Here is a 15,095-nt window from a genome sequence, read left to right on the forward strand (position 1 = left end):
ACAACAAACTGCAAACGAGTTGTAGGAATGGATTGGCCTGGTTGTTACCCTGCCTTTTTATGTGAAGGGGCACATCATGAAGCGCGGTGACGTCAGTGTGATGTTTGTCTTTGAGTGAAAGTGCGTTTTCTAGATCTTCTCAACGTGTATTTCTTTGAGTTACGTTCTGTGCGATTCTGTAGCATTTCTTTTTCTGTATAGCGAAATTTCCATCGAGCTACGTTACTTGGCTGTAACACATGAAAAAGTTACATTCCTCCTGAAGTTTAGGACACAAATGCAGGTGAAGGACGGTTCCGTCACAATTCTGCTGAATTTTACTGTTTTTCAGTTCAATCTATTGTCACCACTTGATCTTTAGATGATAAGTGTATATTTATAATTAATAATGGTGTGTTATGACGAAACATAACAGGCACGTGTGGTGCAACAGGTATCACTATAAATTATCCGTACGTTTTCGTATTAATCTTTTTCCGAGTCCTTACTTTATGAACTATCTGTGTTGTTTTAATTTTCTAACTTGCTTTCTGTTTTAGAAAGTCTCCTGGATTCCTTTACGTGGATTGCAAGACAGAACTATCCCTCATTGGCAGTGGCATGATAGGTTTTGTGAGGAAAGGCTTTCATAAATGTGTCCGGCAAGGCCTATATCGGACTACAGTTCGTTTCAACATTATTAAAACATCAGAAAAGCTGTGATGGGAACTGAGGCATTTCCGTTAACGCACAATGTCGAAATACGTCGGTTCTGATACTTTATTAATGTCACGTGACTAAGCTATTCATGAAGTTGTAATTGTTAATGTTAAACGTTGGTTTCTGTAATGAATTTTTAAATATCTTGTTCATATAGTGCCTAATGACTGTTATGCAACGTTGTTGAAAGAATCTGCTACACATGCCTAAAATCTGCTCTGAGTAACGTACAAAATATTGTTGATTTTGCTTAGTGTGTTGATCTTTTCTCGAAGTTATTTCATATGGAAATAACAGACCTGCAATGATTTCTTCTGAGTTAGCACGTTTTCCAATTGCTTTGGTTGTATCCTATCGTCATACACTTTTACCATTGATTGCGCCACATTACGTATTTTAAATGCCCTTCCCTTTGAAAAAGCTCCGTAATTTTCTAATTCAGTACTCGCTTCCACCTTATGCCCTCAGTATAATGTCTAAATCTGCTAACTGCCCCAATATTATTTGAACACTCTCACATCAAACCGTTTCGGTGTCAACGGCCGCTATCGATGCTACTGTGACGTTGCTCTGGCGTGCGGTTTAGCGTCCTTACCGAAGCCGTTATGCTTTTTGCCTATAGCACCACAAGGTTTCATACGATGTGCCAATGAACCCAAATGGCTTCTATGCAGTTCCTTTTCTTGCATGTGCTTTTTGTAATAAAATTTCTACATAAAAATGGGGTTGAGGCCATACTACATTTAATGAGATATACAATAGCTCTAGTCATTCAGCAGTTAGCAAAAATGTCAGGCGACATCTAGGTTTCAGAAACTATGGTCTCATTAGAGAACGTACGTATGGATATTCCTAGACGATATTTTTTTTTCCACTGTGGCTTACTTTGTAGGTTCAAGTCATCGGTGGCACACAGCATGTGGAATCCAGAAGACAATTAGCGTTCTGCAGATGGGCCAGTCATCTTACAAAGTATGTCGTTGATGTACTCTTTCTTCAAGATTTGCTTACAGCATTCCAAATCGCATTCGGCCACTATATCTACTAAGGCTGCTCTGGGTCTCTGGAAACACCACCAAAAGACGTTCCCTGAAAGGCCCTCACTGCAGCTGGATGCTCACCCACCTTCCTATTCACGCTATCTTTACGCGCTCCTAGTCCTTCTTTCATGATGATGACTGACCACCTACAGAGATAAAGATATTTATCACAGTACTTACTATCGCAATCAAAAACCTGGCCAGTGATGGTTAGATCCCCGCTGGGGGATCACCACTCAGCTACTGCTTACCTAACATCTTGTCCAACGTCACTACCAACAAGCACCACAGAACTCGCATCACCAGATGTATATGTTGTTAATAACTATCTGCTGGACGAATGGCCTATTTCCATTTAGCCTTTGTCGTCTTTGTCTGGGTACAATATGCTCCAATCATGTTAATGTGACCATCGCTTAAGTTCGACATCAACGTGCAATAACCATTCACACATGGCAGGTGTTGGCACTAGGAGTGGAAGGTATGTAAAGCATATTTGAGGGGACGCGGGAAGCCGTGTAGTCATTGCCGTAATACGAAAAAATGAGGCCCAGGAGGGCTTCAAATTATTGTTCTGGTCAAGGGCGGAAGGATTTCCGAAACAGCTTAGTTTGTAATCTACTCTCGTGCCGGCGTGGTCAAGGCATACTGTAAATAGGAAAATGACGTCATCCAAAATCGGCAGCGAGGCACCTGTGCTGCACCATAGATGACAGATACGAACGATAGCTGCAGAGAGGTGTATGGGCAAACAGAAGTGCAAGTGATGGTCAACTGGGAAACTGACCACCCAGATTAAACAAGGGACGACCTATAATGTCTTCTCCACGACCGTTCGGCGATCTTTGCTGCAGCAGGTGCCTGGGTCACACATCCGTGACGACTGCTGTTCATTGGCGATGAAGGCTGGAATTTGCACGCCAATATCGCAAGTGGATGCCCACTGATTGGCAGCAGGAGATCTTTTCATATGAATCACATTTTGTGCTCCGTTTCACAGATGGCCGTTAGATCACCTGTAAGGTACAGGCTCAAGCAAGGAGCATTAAGGTCTCGAAAATGTTTTCCTGTCTTTCCCTGGGTTATCGCCTCGATGTGGAAGGCCCAATGGGGACCATATCCACCTCCACATCCAGTTCTTTTTTTCTGGGCACGATGGCATCTACCAGCAGGACAATGCAACGAGTCACACAGCTTTCAATATACGTGCTTCGTTGAAGAGCACCAGTATGAGTTTACCTTACTCCTGTGGTCACAATACACCCCGGATTTAAAACCAATCGAAAATCTGTGGAACCACCTCGATAGGCGTGTTCGCGCCAAGGATCCTCAACGTACAAACGTAGAGGAGCAGGCCACGGCACGAGTCGGCGTGGTTCCACAATGTTGGTATCTTCCAGAGCCCCACTGACTCTCTTCCTGGACGTATCGCTGCGGTCTGCACTGTAAAACGTGGTTTTTCAGGCTTCCGATAGGTGGTTAAATAAATGTGGGTGGACAATGTATGATACATGCAGTTTACAACCACAGTAATGGGAAACAAATTTCTGGGCATGAACCATGTTTAGATTTGCAGTAGACGATCCGGAGGGCTACTGTGAAGGCCTTTATCAACTATACGTCGTGTTAAGAATCGGGAGGCTACTTTGTCACGTGCCAGTACACGGTGTTTACATCAAACAGAGAATCCTCTAGTAACACCGCATTCTCCGAATCTCCTTGTCAGTTACACAGCTACTACGGCTAAGCTTAGATGAACAGGAGGTGTGCTTTGCTGAGGTGTGTGTTTGTTTGCTGTGTTGCAGTGCCAGTGGAGGAGGCGACGGTGGTGCTGGCCGAGGTGGCGCGCCTGCCCTGCTCGCTGGAGCCGCCCGACGCCGACGATCAAGTGGCACTCGTCATCTGGTTCAAGGACGACAACGCCTCCCCCATCTACAGGTACAGAGTTCTGGCGTGCACAATACTAGTGGCAAAATGACAGACACACTTGGAGCATCACGACTCACGTTAGGGGGGACTGGGCAAAGTTGTCTCACGGGTTGGTTGTCTCCGTTCTCAGCTGGTGCTGTTGCTGCCCAGCAGTGTACACCCAACCTTGAGTACGATGACAACTGTCTGAGTGGAGTGCGCGTAGTTTCTAGTTCCCAGCGCATGCACGAAAGTCTCCTGAACTAGTTTGGTGTTCTTGGGTTTTTAGCTGTTCTTTTATCCGTATAATCAAATCTCATTTATCCATTATTCAATCAAGTCTAGCCCAACTATTTCCTGTTACTTTATAGAAATTCTTCAATGTAATTTTGTATGACAATTGAAATTAGGATTAAGGTATGTGTAGCTGGGTTGCCCCAAAAATGTTTGGAATGCTTGTCAGACGTGTCAGCCTACACCAGCAGGTTCGGTTGGTAGTTTTTTCAATTTTTTCGGATAAAACGCATGAGAAATAGAAAAAACACAAATCGAGGATAAACTGCTGCAGAATATTTCAGGTAAAATGCTTGAGAAATCATAAAAAAGACAAATCGATGACAGACTGCTGCAGACACCATGCTTGCTCCATTGAAGACCGTAAAGAAACAAGGATTAAAAATTCATAAAGCATCAGAGTATGGAATTCCTTACCGAACGGTAGCGACATTTTCTGAGCTATATCTCCGAGACGAAACTGACGATATAATGATAGTTCGGCCTGCTGACAAAGTTGCTTGTTGTCAGGATACAGGAGTTTTTCTGACGACGACGACCATGACGACTAATAAAACAATACACTGATAAGCCACAACATTATGAGCACTGTCCACCGCGATGTTATATGCTGCATTTAGGCGCGGAGGCCACGTGACGAGGTAAGAGTATATGAGCGGAGCAGAGACGAATTGGGAATCATTCTAGCGACAATAAGAGGCACAAATGCTCAAATCTACTGACTTCAACGACTCTGACGAAAGCCAGATTGTTGTGTCCCCGTGCCTGTGAGCGAGCATCTCGTAAACGGTGAAGCTTACTGGATTTCGCGTCCGACTATCGTGACCGTCTATGGAATGTGGTTAGAATGCTGAAACCACTAGTAGGTGCGAAGAAGTTGGATGTCCGTATCTCATCACAGAACATATGGATTGGAGGCTTTCCGCCCTCTAAAGCAGGATAGGCGGCGATCTGTGGCAGATCTGATGACAGAAAACAGTGCTGGAACAGCCACAAGTGTTTTGAAGCACACAGTACAGCGCACAGTGTCGAACACTGTGTTCAGCAGCAAAGAACCTTCCCATGTTCAAAAAATGGCTCTGAGTACTATGGGACTTAATATCTGAGGTCATCAGTCCCCTAGAACTTAGAACTACTTAAACCTAACTAACCTAAGGACATCACATACATCCATGCCCGAGGCAGGATTCGAACCTGCGACTGTAGCAGCAGCGCAGTTCCTGACTGAAGCACCTAGAACCTCTCTGCCACGCCTGCCGGCCTTCCCATGTTCTCCCAACAACATCGTCAGTTATGCTGTGGCCCGGGATCATCGCTATTGGACCGCGGATTAATGGAATCGCGTCGGCTGGTCGGATGGATCCAGTTTATTGTTAAACCAGGTCGGTGGCTGTGTACAGATACGCAGTCATCCTAACAAACGGCGCCACGAAACATTCAATGCGCCACGGACGCAGTCCGGTGAGAGCGGTATTGTATGGAGGAAATTCACCAGGGCTTCAATAGGATCTGGGGTATTAATTGTAGGCACCATTGCAGCTGTGGACTACGAGAACATTATCGGGGACCACCCGTGACCCGTTACGCTTGATGTCTTCCCCTACCGCGGTGGCATCTTCCAGGAGGAAGATGTCATTGTCGCAAGGCCTGAATCGTGCTGCAGTGGTCTTGGCCATCAAGTCCAGCTTATCTGAATACGCTGAAATCCAGCTGGGACGCTGTCGGGTGCCAACTCCAAGGCCAAAAGCGAAATGTCCGTAATATACAGGAGGTGTGTAAACTGTGCATTGGCATATGGTGCCACGAACCTCTGGATACATAAGAAGTAAGTGTCTAATCCATGTAACACAGAATCACTGCTGAATTGCGCTCCAGATGTGGACCAACATGCTTTTAAGTATGAGCTTATAATGTTTTGACTCATCATTGTCTGTTTCCAAGCTGCCATTGCGTTCTAAAAGTTGATGTTGAAATAAATCAATACTTAGCCATGCCATATTTGTCAGGTATATTTTGTTAAATGTCCTAAGGCTTGTAGTAAGACCTTTTACTAAATGCTTCCAACAGCGAAATTACGGATAGAAGTTGAACTGACAATCGTGAGTTAAAGAAAATGGGAAGGAGTTAAAGAAAAGGCGAAGGGTCGGACCCTCAAATCAACTGGTTGTTATTTCATGCAAATAACAATTCATTAAAAAGTTAAAATTTAACTTCAAATCAAAGAAATAGATACTGCAATCCAAATGCTTTTAATAATTAAAATAAAAGGGCCAGCTATGCAATTGTTCTGGTGGAATTTGAAATTTAAATCGTAAGGCCACAGTTTGGGGAAATACAACATGCTAATAATAATAAGAAGAAGAAAAGGGTCAGCTACGTAAAAGTTTAGGTCAAATTTACAGTGTAAATCTTAAGGCCACAGTTTGGAGAAATATCACTACAAGGTTACTCTTTTCAGACTACTGTCGTAAAACGAAGCCACACTTAATACTCATCTTGAATGAGGTATCGGAGCTGCCTGGATGCCAGAGGTGCCTTGAAGCGGTAATTTTTAAACAAATAGTCGGAAGGCGTGTCCGACAGATCGGCCCCTGGAGAAGCAGATGAACCAGGCTGCGAGCAACGTGAAGTGGCAGTCCAGACAACACGATAGATTGCGGCGTCACTAACCAACGATGAGACGGCCACCAAGTTCCCCCTTTCCGCAGCCAGAGGCCCACACTAATAGGCGGACGCGACGAAGGCAGTTCCCACCAACCGACCGACACCACCCACACACCACTTGTCTCACAGCCAATTTCCTGTGTCCGACGGATGCGCCTTTGGCAGACCAACTTGGCTCAAACAGCGCAATTCAGCTCTCGCTTAGGAATCCGATGTCACAAACAGCTCGGCTCCAACCGTCCAACACCCTGTCTCAGACTAACTGTCTTCCCACCCAGAGGCACTCCACACCGCCAGCACTTCCTCCCAGCCAGACGTCGACCAAAGATGCTCAATGAACAAATAGTAAATCCATAGCAAACTCGAGGCAGTGGCGCCAGGCAAGACCAAAGCGAAGTAAAATATGAGCCACGGCTCAGAAGCAACTTCCGAAAAATGGATACAGCAGTTAATACAGATTCAGCTGCTACGAGAAATCTGGAATAATTAGCCAAAAATTCAAATGAAAAATTACAATTAATTCTCGGAAAATAGCGATAACGCAGGAAGTAAGAAAGACAATAAAAACTATAAGGAATGAAAAATCTGAATGACTGAAGAACTAAATGAATATTATTGTTTAGTTGGTCTTGAACCATCTCCTAACAGTAAAGCTAAGGAAATACTGATACACCGTATAGAATATAACTGGCAGGCACACGAAATATTTGTTCCAGGACGAAATAACTCAAATACATGTCAAAGGTGAATGTGCACTCCGAAGTGATTAGACTAAGGTAAACCGTCTACTTAAATACTAGATAGTGTCTAAAACGATCTTAAATACATATTAGCACTTTAGTAAAGTCGGTGTGGTTTGTGGGAAGTTATAGCAAAAGATATATATTACAAGACAGGCTCATGGTGGCCCCGGATCGAATCCGCCCGGCGGATTAAAGACGAGGGCCGCTGTGGTGGTCAGCCTGGATGTGGTTTTTAGGCGGTTTTCCACATCCCGCTAGGTGAATACCGGGCTGGTCCTCACGTTCCGCCTCAGTTACACGCGTCGCAGACATTTGAAGCACGTTCGCACTATTCGACGATTTACACCTGATGCAGACAGCTGGGGTACACTGATCCCATCCCTGGGGGTACAGAGTGGTGGCAGGAAGGGCATCTGGCCACCACTAAAACTAACCTTGCCAAATCTGTTGTAACCACGCCGACCCTGCGATCACTATGGGACTATGGCGTAAGCGAAAGAAAGAAAGAAACAGGCTTATAGTGGAAATGGAAACTATAACCATTGTTCAAAAATTAAAATCTTTAAATGAGACAAATTGCTCCTGTTTCGCCTCCTTCTCGTCTCATGTTTCAATGCAAAATCAACTTCCACTTGTGGTTCATGAATCTTTCTTGGTGCGTGACAAGCTGAACCAATTTTATCACTGCAAGTCGGTAAAGATAGCTTTCTGAGTAACATTATGTCTTATCTATGCTCGTCATTTCTTTTCATAATTTCCCTCAACTTCTCTGCCTTTGATACATCTCTTGACAAACTTCCTACTTCTGTCCTGGAAGAAACTTTGTGGTCCCCGTCGCTTTCACTCTTGTAATGCCTGCACAACCCCTTCATCCGACGATACTTGCCTCCACGCAGGTGAAAGTTCACTAGCAGGTCAAGACCTTACGCCGGTTGATACGGCAAATGTCAAACAACATTTTGAAGGAACTGGACAACTTTGAAACGCTTCTCGCTCCTCTTCATTTCGATTTTTGAAGTTTGGTCTTCAACTTTTGCTACAAGTAAAAATAAATGTTACCATACCATGCTCTGCAGCTTACTCTTTGAATCGTACGTCTTATCAAGGGCTGGCATGCGACATAGTAAGATTTCTTCCTCCGCTTCAAGACGCCTTAATATGCTTTCGGCTCTTCCGAACATACCTGTTCATGGAAAAACGCTACTTTGCCGCGGAAATAATTACTGACTACTTACTTCGTACCATTGACGATTCCTGAAGATAGTCCATGATGTTTGATACCGGATTACGATACAAAATATTTTCTGGTTTCATATGAGAATACATTTACTGTTCTTGTTTGTGTATGTTTGGCAGCTGATGCAGTACCCAAACGACCAGAGACATTCTGTTCGTTTAGGGATTCATCGATTGCTGAATCGTGGTTAATTTACATTCGTGCGCAATATTCACTCAGTTCTCTCGATGCTCATGTCCCTTGGTGATGTAGGTGGCCTATCGGTATGCTCTTCCTCACAGACAGATACACGACCACAATTTAAACGATATATTCAATCGTAAATGTGTCATTCCCTGTAGGAGCTGTCACCACACTTCAGCCGATTTTGCCGATTCTGCAGCTTCACACCCTTCAGAATATAGAAAGCAAATCCTTCCCCTCGTTTATTTAAGGTGCGAACGGAAGTGGGACCCCCAAAAGAAGTTACACCAAAATCACTAGAAAGATTATTCACAGAAGCAACATAACCACCGCTAGGGCCGATTCGACACCATTTCACAAGACAAGCGACACATCCTGCGCGCAACTCCCTGCACCCCTCAAACTCAAGCATTAGTTGCTTTACCATGAATTTCAAAATTTGTAACTTTTATTATAAGAAACGTAGAATTACACAGAAGGCACAGAATGAAATTCATATTTTTCACGCTGCAACAGATATTTTGACCCGGTACCTGGGGGAAAAAAGGCAGATATCCGCACGCAGTGTATTAACGTTACTGTATAGTGTCTGTGTATGAATAGTTACATAGTAAGGAACCAATGGTGGAGACTACTGTATTTCCTTCACTACGAACCGTTCTACTGATTGTGACATTAAAGAGTTACGCTAATGGAATTCAACTCTTCTTATAATATGTTAATTTTTTAGTAACAAGAAAATAAATTTGGCAGCAGCTAAATAAAATAAGTGCTTGGGTGCACCAGCAGTAGCTTAGTTCATGAAGAGACAGCTATACGGATTTTCTTAGCTAATCTCATAGTATTTCTATTTAGAGAGCTAACAATTTACATGATTTTTCGCTGTATGCAGAAGATGTCGCACGGTAAGAAAAACTTTCATAGCTTAGATTATTTTTTTCTACTACTTTTACTTTGCTTTGCTTTTCCCATAACCATGAACCCCCTGGAGGGTACTGCCAAAGCGAAGGTGACCATGAGGAAAAGAACGAGTAACCAATGAGAGGGGAAATTACTACCAATTCGAGCATGGAATGTCAGAAGCATGAACATGGTAGGAAAATTAGAATCTCTGAAAACGGAAATACAAAGGCTCAATCTAGATGCGATACGGGTCAGTGAAGTGAAATGGAAAAAAGGTAAGCATTTCTGGTCAGTTGAGTATAGGGTGATACCAACAGTAGCAGAAAATAGCATAACGGGAATAATATTAGTTATGAATAGGCAGGTACGGCAGAGAGTGTGTTACTGCGAAACGTTTAGTGATAGGGTGGTTATTATTAGAATCGACAGGAAACCAACACCGTCAAAGAAATCTCATGTATACAACCTGAAGATGAAGAGATAGAGAAATTATATGAGTATATTGAGAGGGTAATGCAGTACGTAAAGGGAAATGAAAATCTTGTAATCATGGGGGACTGGAATGCTGTTGTATGGGAAGAGTAGAAGAAAGGCTTAGAGGAGGATATGGGCTTGGAACATCTCAACTGACCAGAAATGTTTATCTTCTTTCGATTACACTTCACTGACCCGTGTTGCATCTAGATTGATCCCATGTATTTGTCTTTTCAGTTTTTTTTTTAGTTTTTCTAGCACGTTCAAGCCTCTGACATTCTACGCCCCGATTCGCAGAACGGTATCCTTTTGCTAATTATTCGATATTTATGTTGTGGTCACCTCCCCCTTGGTGTCCTCTCCCGGGGATCTGAATGGGGGAATATTCGGGAATGTTTTGCTAATGGAGAAATCATCATAAGACTTTTTCAGTTGCCGGCCGCGGTGGCCGAGTGGTTCTAGGCGCTACAGTCTGGAACCGCGAGACCGCTACGGTCGCAGGTTCGAATCCTGTCTCGGACATGGCTGTGTGTGATGTCCTTAGGTTAGTTAGGTTTAAGTAGTTCTGAGTTCTAGGGGACTGATGACCTTAGAAGTTAAGTCCCATAGTGCTCAGAGCCATTTGAACCATTTTTGAACTTTTTCAGTTACAGGCCATATGTCCTGTGGATAGATGTTACGTGTCTTTAATGCATTCCAATGACCCGAGTCGAAAGTAGGACTCTCTGAGTCTGGATGGAGCGTCAGGCGATGGAGTTCAATGTGTGGGTTCGCGCTTGCTGATCCAGTTAGAAGACAGAAACCATTAGGTTTTACTGGAGACTTGTAGACCAACGGTGTCACCTAACTGATGACACTGCTCAGTGAGGCTGCAGCTGCTTGCCCCTGCATTACACCGAGACTGACGCAGAGTCTTCACCAGCAGATTGCACGACACCGACGGAGTGCAGCGAGATGGCGTATAAAACTGCTCTGGCATAGTATGTTGCGACAGGAGCTCGTTGCCCTTCACGTAGCCGGCTGTGAAATGTGGCTTTGTGCAAGAATCTTAAAAACTTTTGTTTTATTTGAAAAGCGGTAACATTTTTCTCACAAAAAGTCTGAGGCATTAGTTTTCAGCATCAAACTCGTACTTGTTTCATTGTCCCCCATTCTGACTGTAGCTAAATAGGCATACGAACAGAACTGCAGAGCGTTCGTCAACTCGTAAACTGATGAGTGTCAGTTCATACACTTTTGCCACTAACAATCTTGAACGTCGTCTATAAACAGTTCTACGACGCACAGCCTGACACTTTACACTTAACACAAACGGAGCGAGGTGGCGCAGTAGTTAGCATACTGGACTAGCATTCGGGAGGACTACGTAAACTTGCAGCTAAAAACCCCAAGGCCGCATGTACAGTAGTATGGCTGTGGCGTAGACAGCGGTTTAAAGCAGCAGTCCTTTGGCCACGGTGGTGAAGGCACTCACCACCGCAATACCACAAACTACGGCGGAACGCGACCCACAAGCACACCTCCGAAAGCACAGCCGCCGACTGCAGACCGTCAAATGCTCCACACTCCCCACGAGCCTTCCAGCGTAGAAGCACTTGTCTCGTTGGCGGACTGCCTAAGAGAGCGAGCTCGCCAGTGACCTTTTAGGTGCCACCCACGGAGCCCTCTAGTCAAAGATAAGGACACATTAGAAACCAACGCACTAAGTTAATTCGCTACACGGATCAGCTCCCCCCCTTAAGCTCGACCCCTGGTAGAGTGTTTACAAAATGCACAAAACCAAAACTAGTCATTGTCGCCTACTTTCACCTGGATTAGGTTCACCCTTTAGTAAAGACCTGTCTCCACACCCCGAACGCAGAGTGACAAGGGTTGGCACCTCTAAGACGCGCCTCGAACATGTAAGACAAGGTACCTGCTTGCTCATAGCCCTTCTTCCAACGTCACGACCCTCAAAGTTTCTAATGGAAACTACGTCTCCCACGTTGATCTTTACAGGCATCCAACCATTGTTGACAGTCCTGCTTGTCTTTCATGGGTCCTTCCTATTTTATCCCTAGCCCTGCTGCAGTTATCTTTTTCAGGCTGCGGAGATGCTTTTTCCAGCAACACGTCTGAAAATGACCATAGATTGAGTAAAGTGAAGTTCAAATGAGTCACCGTAGACGCTCGATGTGATTCCTGTTTTGCAGTATTAAACTCCAAATTAAACCATGCCAAGGAGCTAGCCTGAGCTTCTATGTGATTTACAGTCGGCACACCCAGAGATTTTGTTACATATTTCCGCTAAGTAGGGTCTTGTCGTTAACATGCTTACTTCCTTGTTGAAAACAATAACTTCGGCACTCCCTAGAAGTAAATGCTGGATCATTACCGCTCACCAGTACATTGGGAGGAACAGTTAAAATATGTTACCCAGATGTTTAATACTGACACCCATTGTCGCCCCTTTAATCGGCTTTAACCACACAAATGGGGAAAGGAATCGACAGCCCCGAAGATGTATCTATGACCTGGTTGAGTGCGAGGCAGTGGTACTATATAATCAATGAATTTACACTCCATTTGCTGCTTAGTTCAGATGGACTGGAACAAGCCCCTTTCTCAGGATTAGGTCTAGCAGTCTTACAATCCTTGCACTGGCCCACAATTTCCCGCACATGGTTACACAAAGGCAGCCATATTAATTATTCTTTGATTTCATGTATTGTTTTATAAATAGATAGGTGTCCCCTAAAATCGTTTCTTGATAGTTCAAATGGTTCAAATGGTTCTGAGCACTATGGGACTTAACTTCTTAGGTCATCAGTCCCCTAGAACTTAGAAGTACTGAAACCTAACTAACCTAAGGACATCACACACATCCATGCCCGAGGCAGGATTCGAACCTGCGACCGTAACGGTCGCGTGGTTCCAGACTGTAGTGCCTAGAACCGCTCGGTCACCCCGCCCGGCGACTCTTGATAGTACTGAAACACAGTTGTCACCAGTGCCCTTGGCAAACAAATTTTTAATTTTTCGTCCTGTTTAGAACCCAAAGGATACTCTTCCTTAGTAGATTACCTTGTACATGTTCACCAGATTTTAGTCGACCTTTCATAAACCTGACCTCTGGATCCTGCTCCTGCTGTTCCCCCAAGTCACCCAACAGAGTCGGCAGCTCGGTAGCACGGCACGAACACTCTCTCTCTCCCGCCTGAGTCCCTCAGAAGAAGAGGCCGGTAATGTGCTTGACGGAGAACTTTTAACGCCGAGATTCGGACTGCCCAATGGCCGATACGTCCGGCTTTGTGAGGAGGTGACGGTACCCAAGCGAGTGATAATTTGTCCATTGCGAGGGTAAATTCACGACTCTTGAGGTAGAATTTAAATATTTCGCTGGGGAACAACACAGAGATTGCCTTAAGCTGATAGGAGGAGTATGCACTCTGACTACGAGCTAACGGTCAGGGGGCTTAGGCGATTGGTCGACGCTCTTCGATTCTTTATTGTAAGAATATGGCTGCAACCCCAGGGTTAGAAAATCTGGGACGGTCAACGCGACGGCGTTACTTAACGCGGTCTTCAGTCCATCAAAGGTTGTCCCTTTCGACGTAACAAAATCAATGAAGCGACAGGTTCCGCGAAACTAGAACTTACGAAAAATGATTGTCGTGTCCATGAATCGGAATATTCGTCTCCTGCTCTTGTGTGGTCAGAAATTACGTTTAGCCCTACTTCATGAGTGATCAACCCGTACCCGATTGACTGAAACTAAATGTCAGAGAACGGAAATTTCTTCCGTTAACCTCGGAAGGATTCACTGTAAGTCTCGCTGCCCTGAGCGTGACCAAACCTGACGAAGGTTTTCCGGCTGTTCAATAGAAGACTTACTGTAGATAACGACATCGTACACGTAATTACACACCATTTGCGCTTAATATCACCCAACACTGAATCGAGAAGCCTAGATACAATGGCTGCTACGGTTCATAACCCGAAAGGAAGTTCCAATCCGTGGCAAGTGCCATGGCCGCCTTGAATTCTTCTGCAAGGGGGATCTGGTAATTTTGATTCAGGTCCAGCAGGGTAAAAATTTCGAGTTCCAGCGAGCCAAGTAAAAGAATAATGTAAGTCAGGCTAGGGTACTAACTTGAAAAATGTCGTAGAACGCAAAACCTTTTAATGAACCACTGGCCTGAACCCGTTTCCATTATTTTTTTGCGACCAAAAATTGCAAAACCACCATGACCTCCTAATATGGAGCAAAAACCTGAAAAATCACCGTGTCGACACAAATGGAACTTTGTCGAAGGACAAAATTTGAAATAGAAAACCCCATGCGAATAATGTAGAATAACCGAGACTTTTTCGCGATCTAGCAGCCTAACAAAAATCAGTACTCAAACCTTTCAATACTAAAACTTCCAAGTGCCAGGAAACCTCTTCAATCCTAGGAAACGCCCGTGACGACCCTGTTGGAACTAGCTGTTGACTATTAACAGCAATGCAAGTCTGCATGACTAGCTGAAATTCCGAAAACTTACAACTTGTTCGGTAGCTAAGGAACGTACTATGCTTCAGTAACGAAATTCTTTGCCTGAGTCTAATAATGCACACACTTGTTAATGACAGACTAGCACAAGCAAAGGGTAAAGAATTACTAGTAGTCCCACTAACCTCATTACGGGCTCTCGGCAAATCATGACATAGACACCGCCGACAGTTCTTCAGGCGCCACCTGTCCGACAGTTTTTTCCGTCGAATTTGACAATCGCGAGAACTGTGACTGGGCTGTCCACAGTGATAACATCTCTTAATGTGGCTGACATTGCAAAAGGAAACGTTCTTGGGATCAGAATCATCAATCAGAATAACAAGGTTCTTCACAGCATGGAGAAATGTCAGCTTGCGTAATTCCTCATATACCGCTGACCAAACGGTATTAATCGCCAGAAGTGGATGGTTTCT

General features: G+C 44.3%; 1 protein-coding gene across 1 annotated transcript in view; it reads left to right on the plus strand.

Annotated features, from left to right (window-relative positions):
• Window positions 1–3,717, plus strand: part of LOC126170003 (uncharacterized) — a 435,162-nt gene extending 431,445 nt beyond the window's left edge. The window contains exon 2 of the mRNA XM_049920693.1: window positions 3,545–3,717. Coding sequence (XP_049776650.1) covers window positions 3,545–3,717 — 173 coding nt within the window. The remainder of the gene's footprint in view (window positions 1–3,544) is intronic.
• The last annotated feature ends 11,378 nt before the right edge of the window (window positions 3,718–15,095 follow it).

The sequence above is a fragment of the Schistocerca cancellata genome, chromosome 1 (assembly GCF_023864275.1).
Source record: "Schistocerca cancellata isolate TAMUIC-IGC-003103 chromosome 1, iqSchCanc2.1, whole genome shotgun sequence".
Lineage (NCBI taxonomy): Eukaryota > Metazoa > Arthropoda > Insecta > Orthoptera > Acrididae > Schistocerca > Schistocerca cancellata.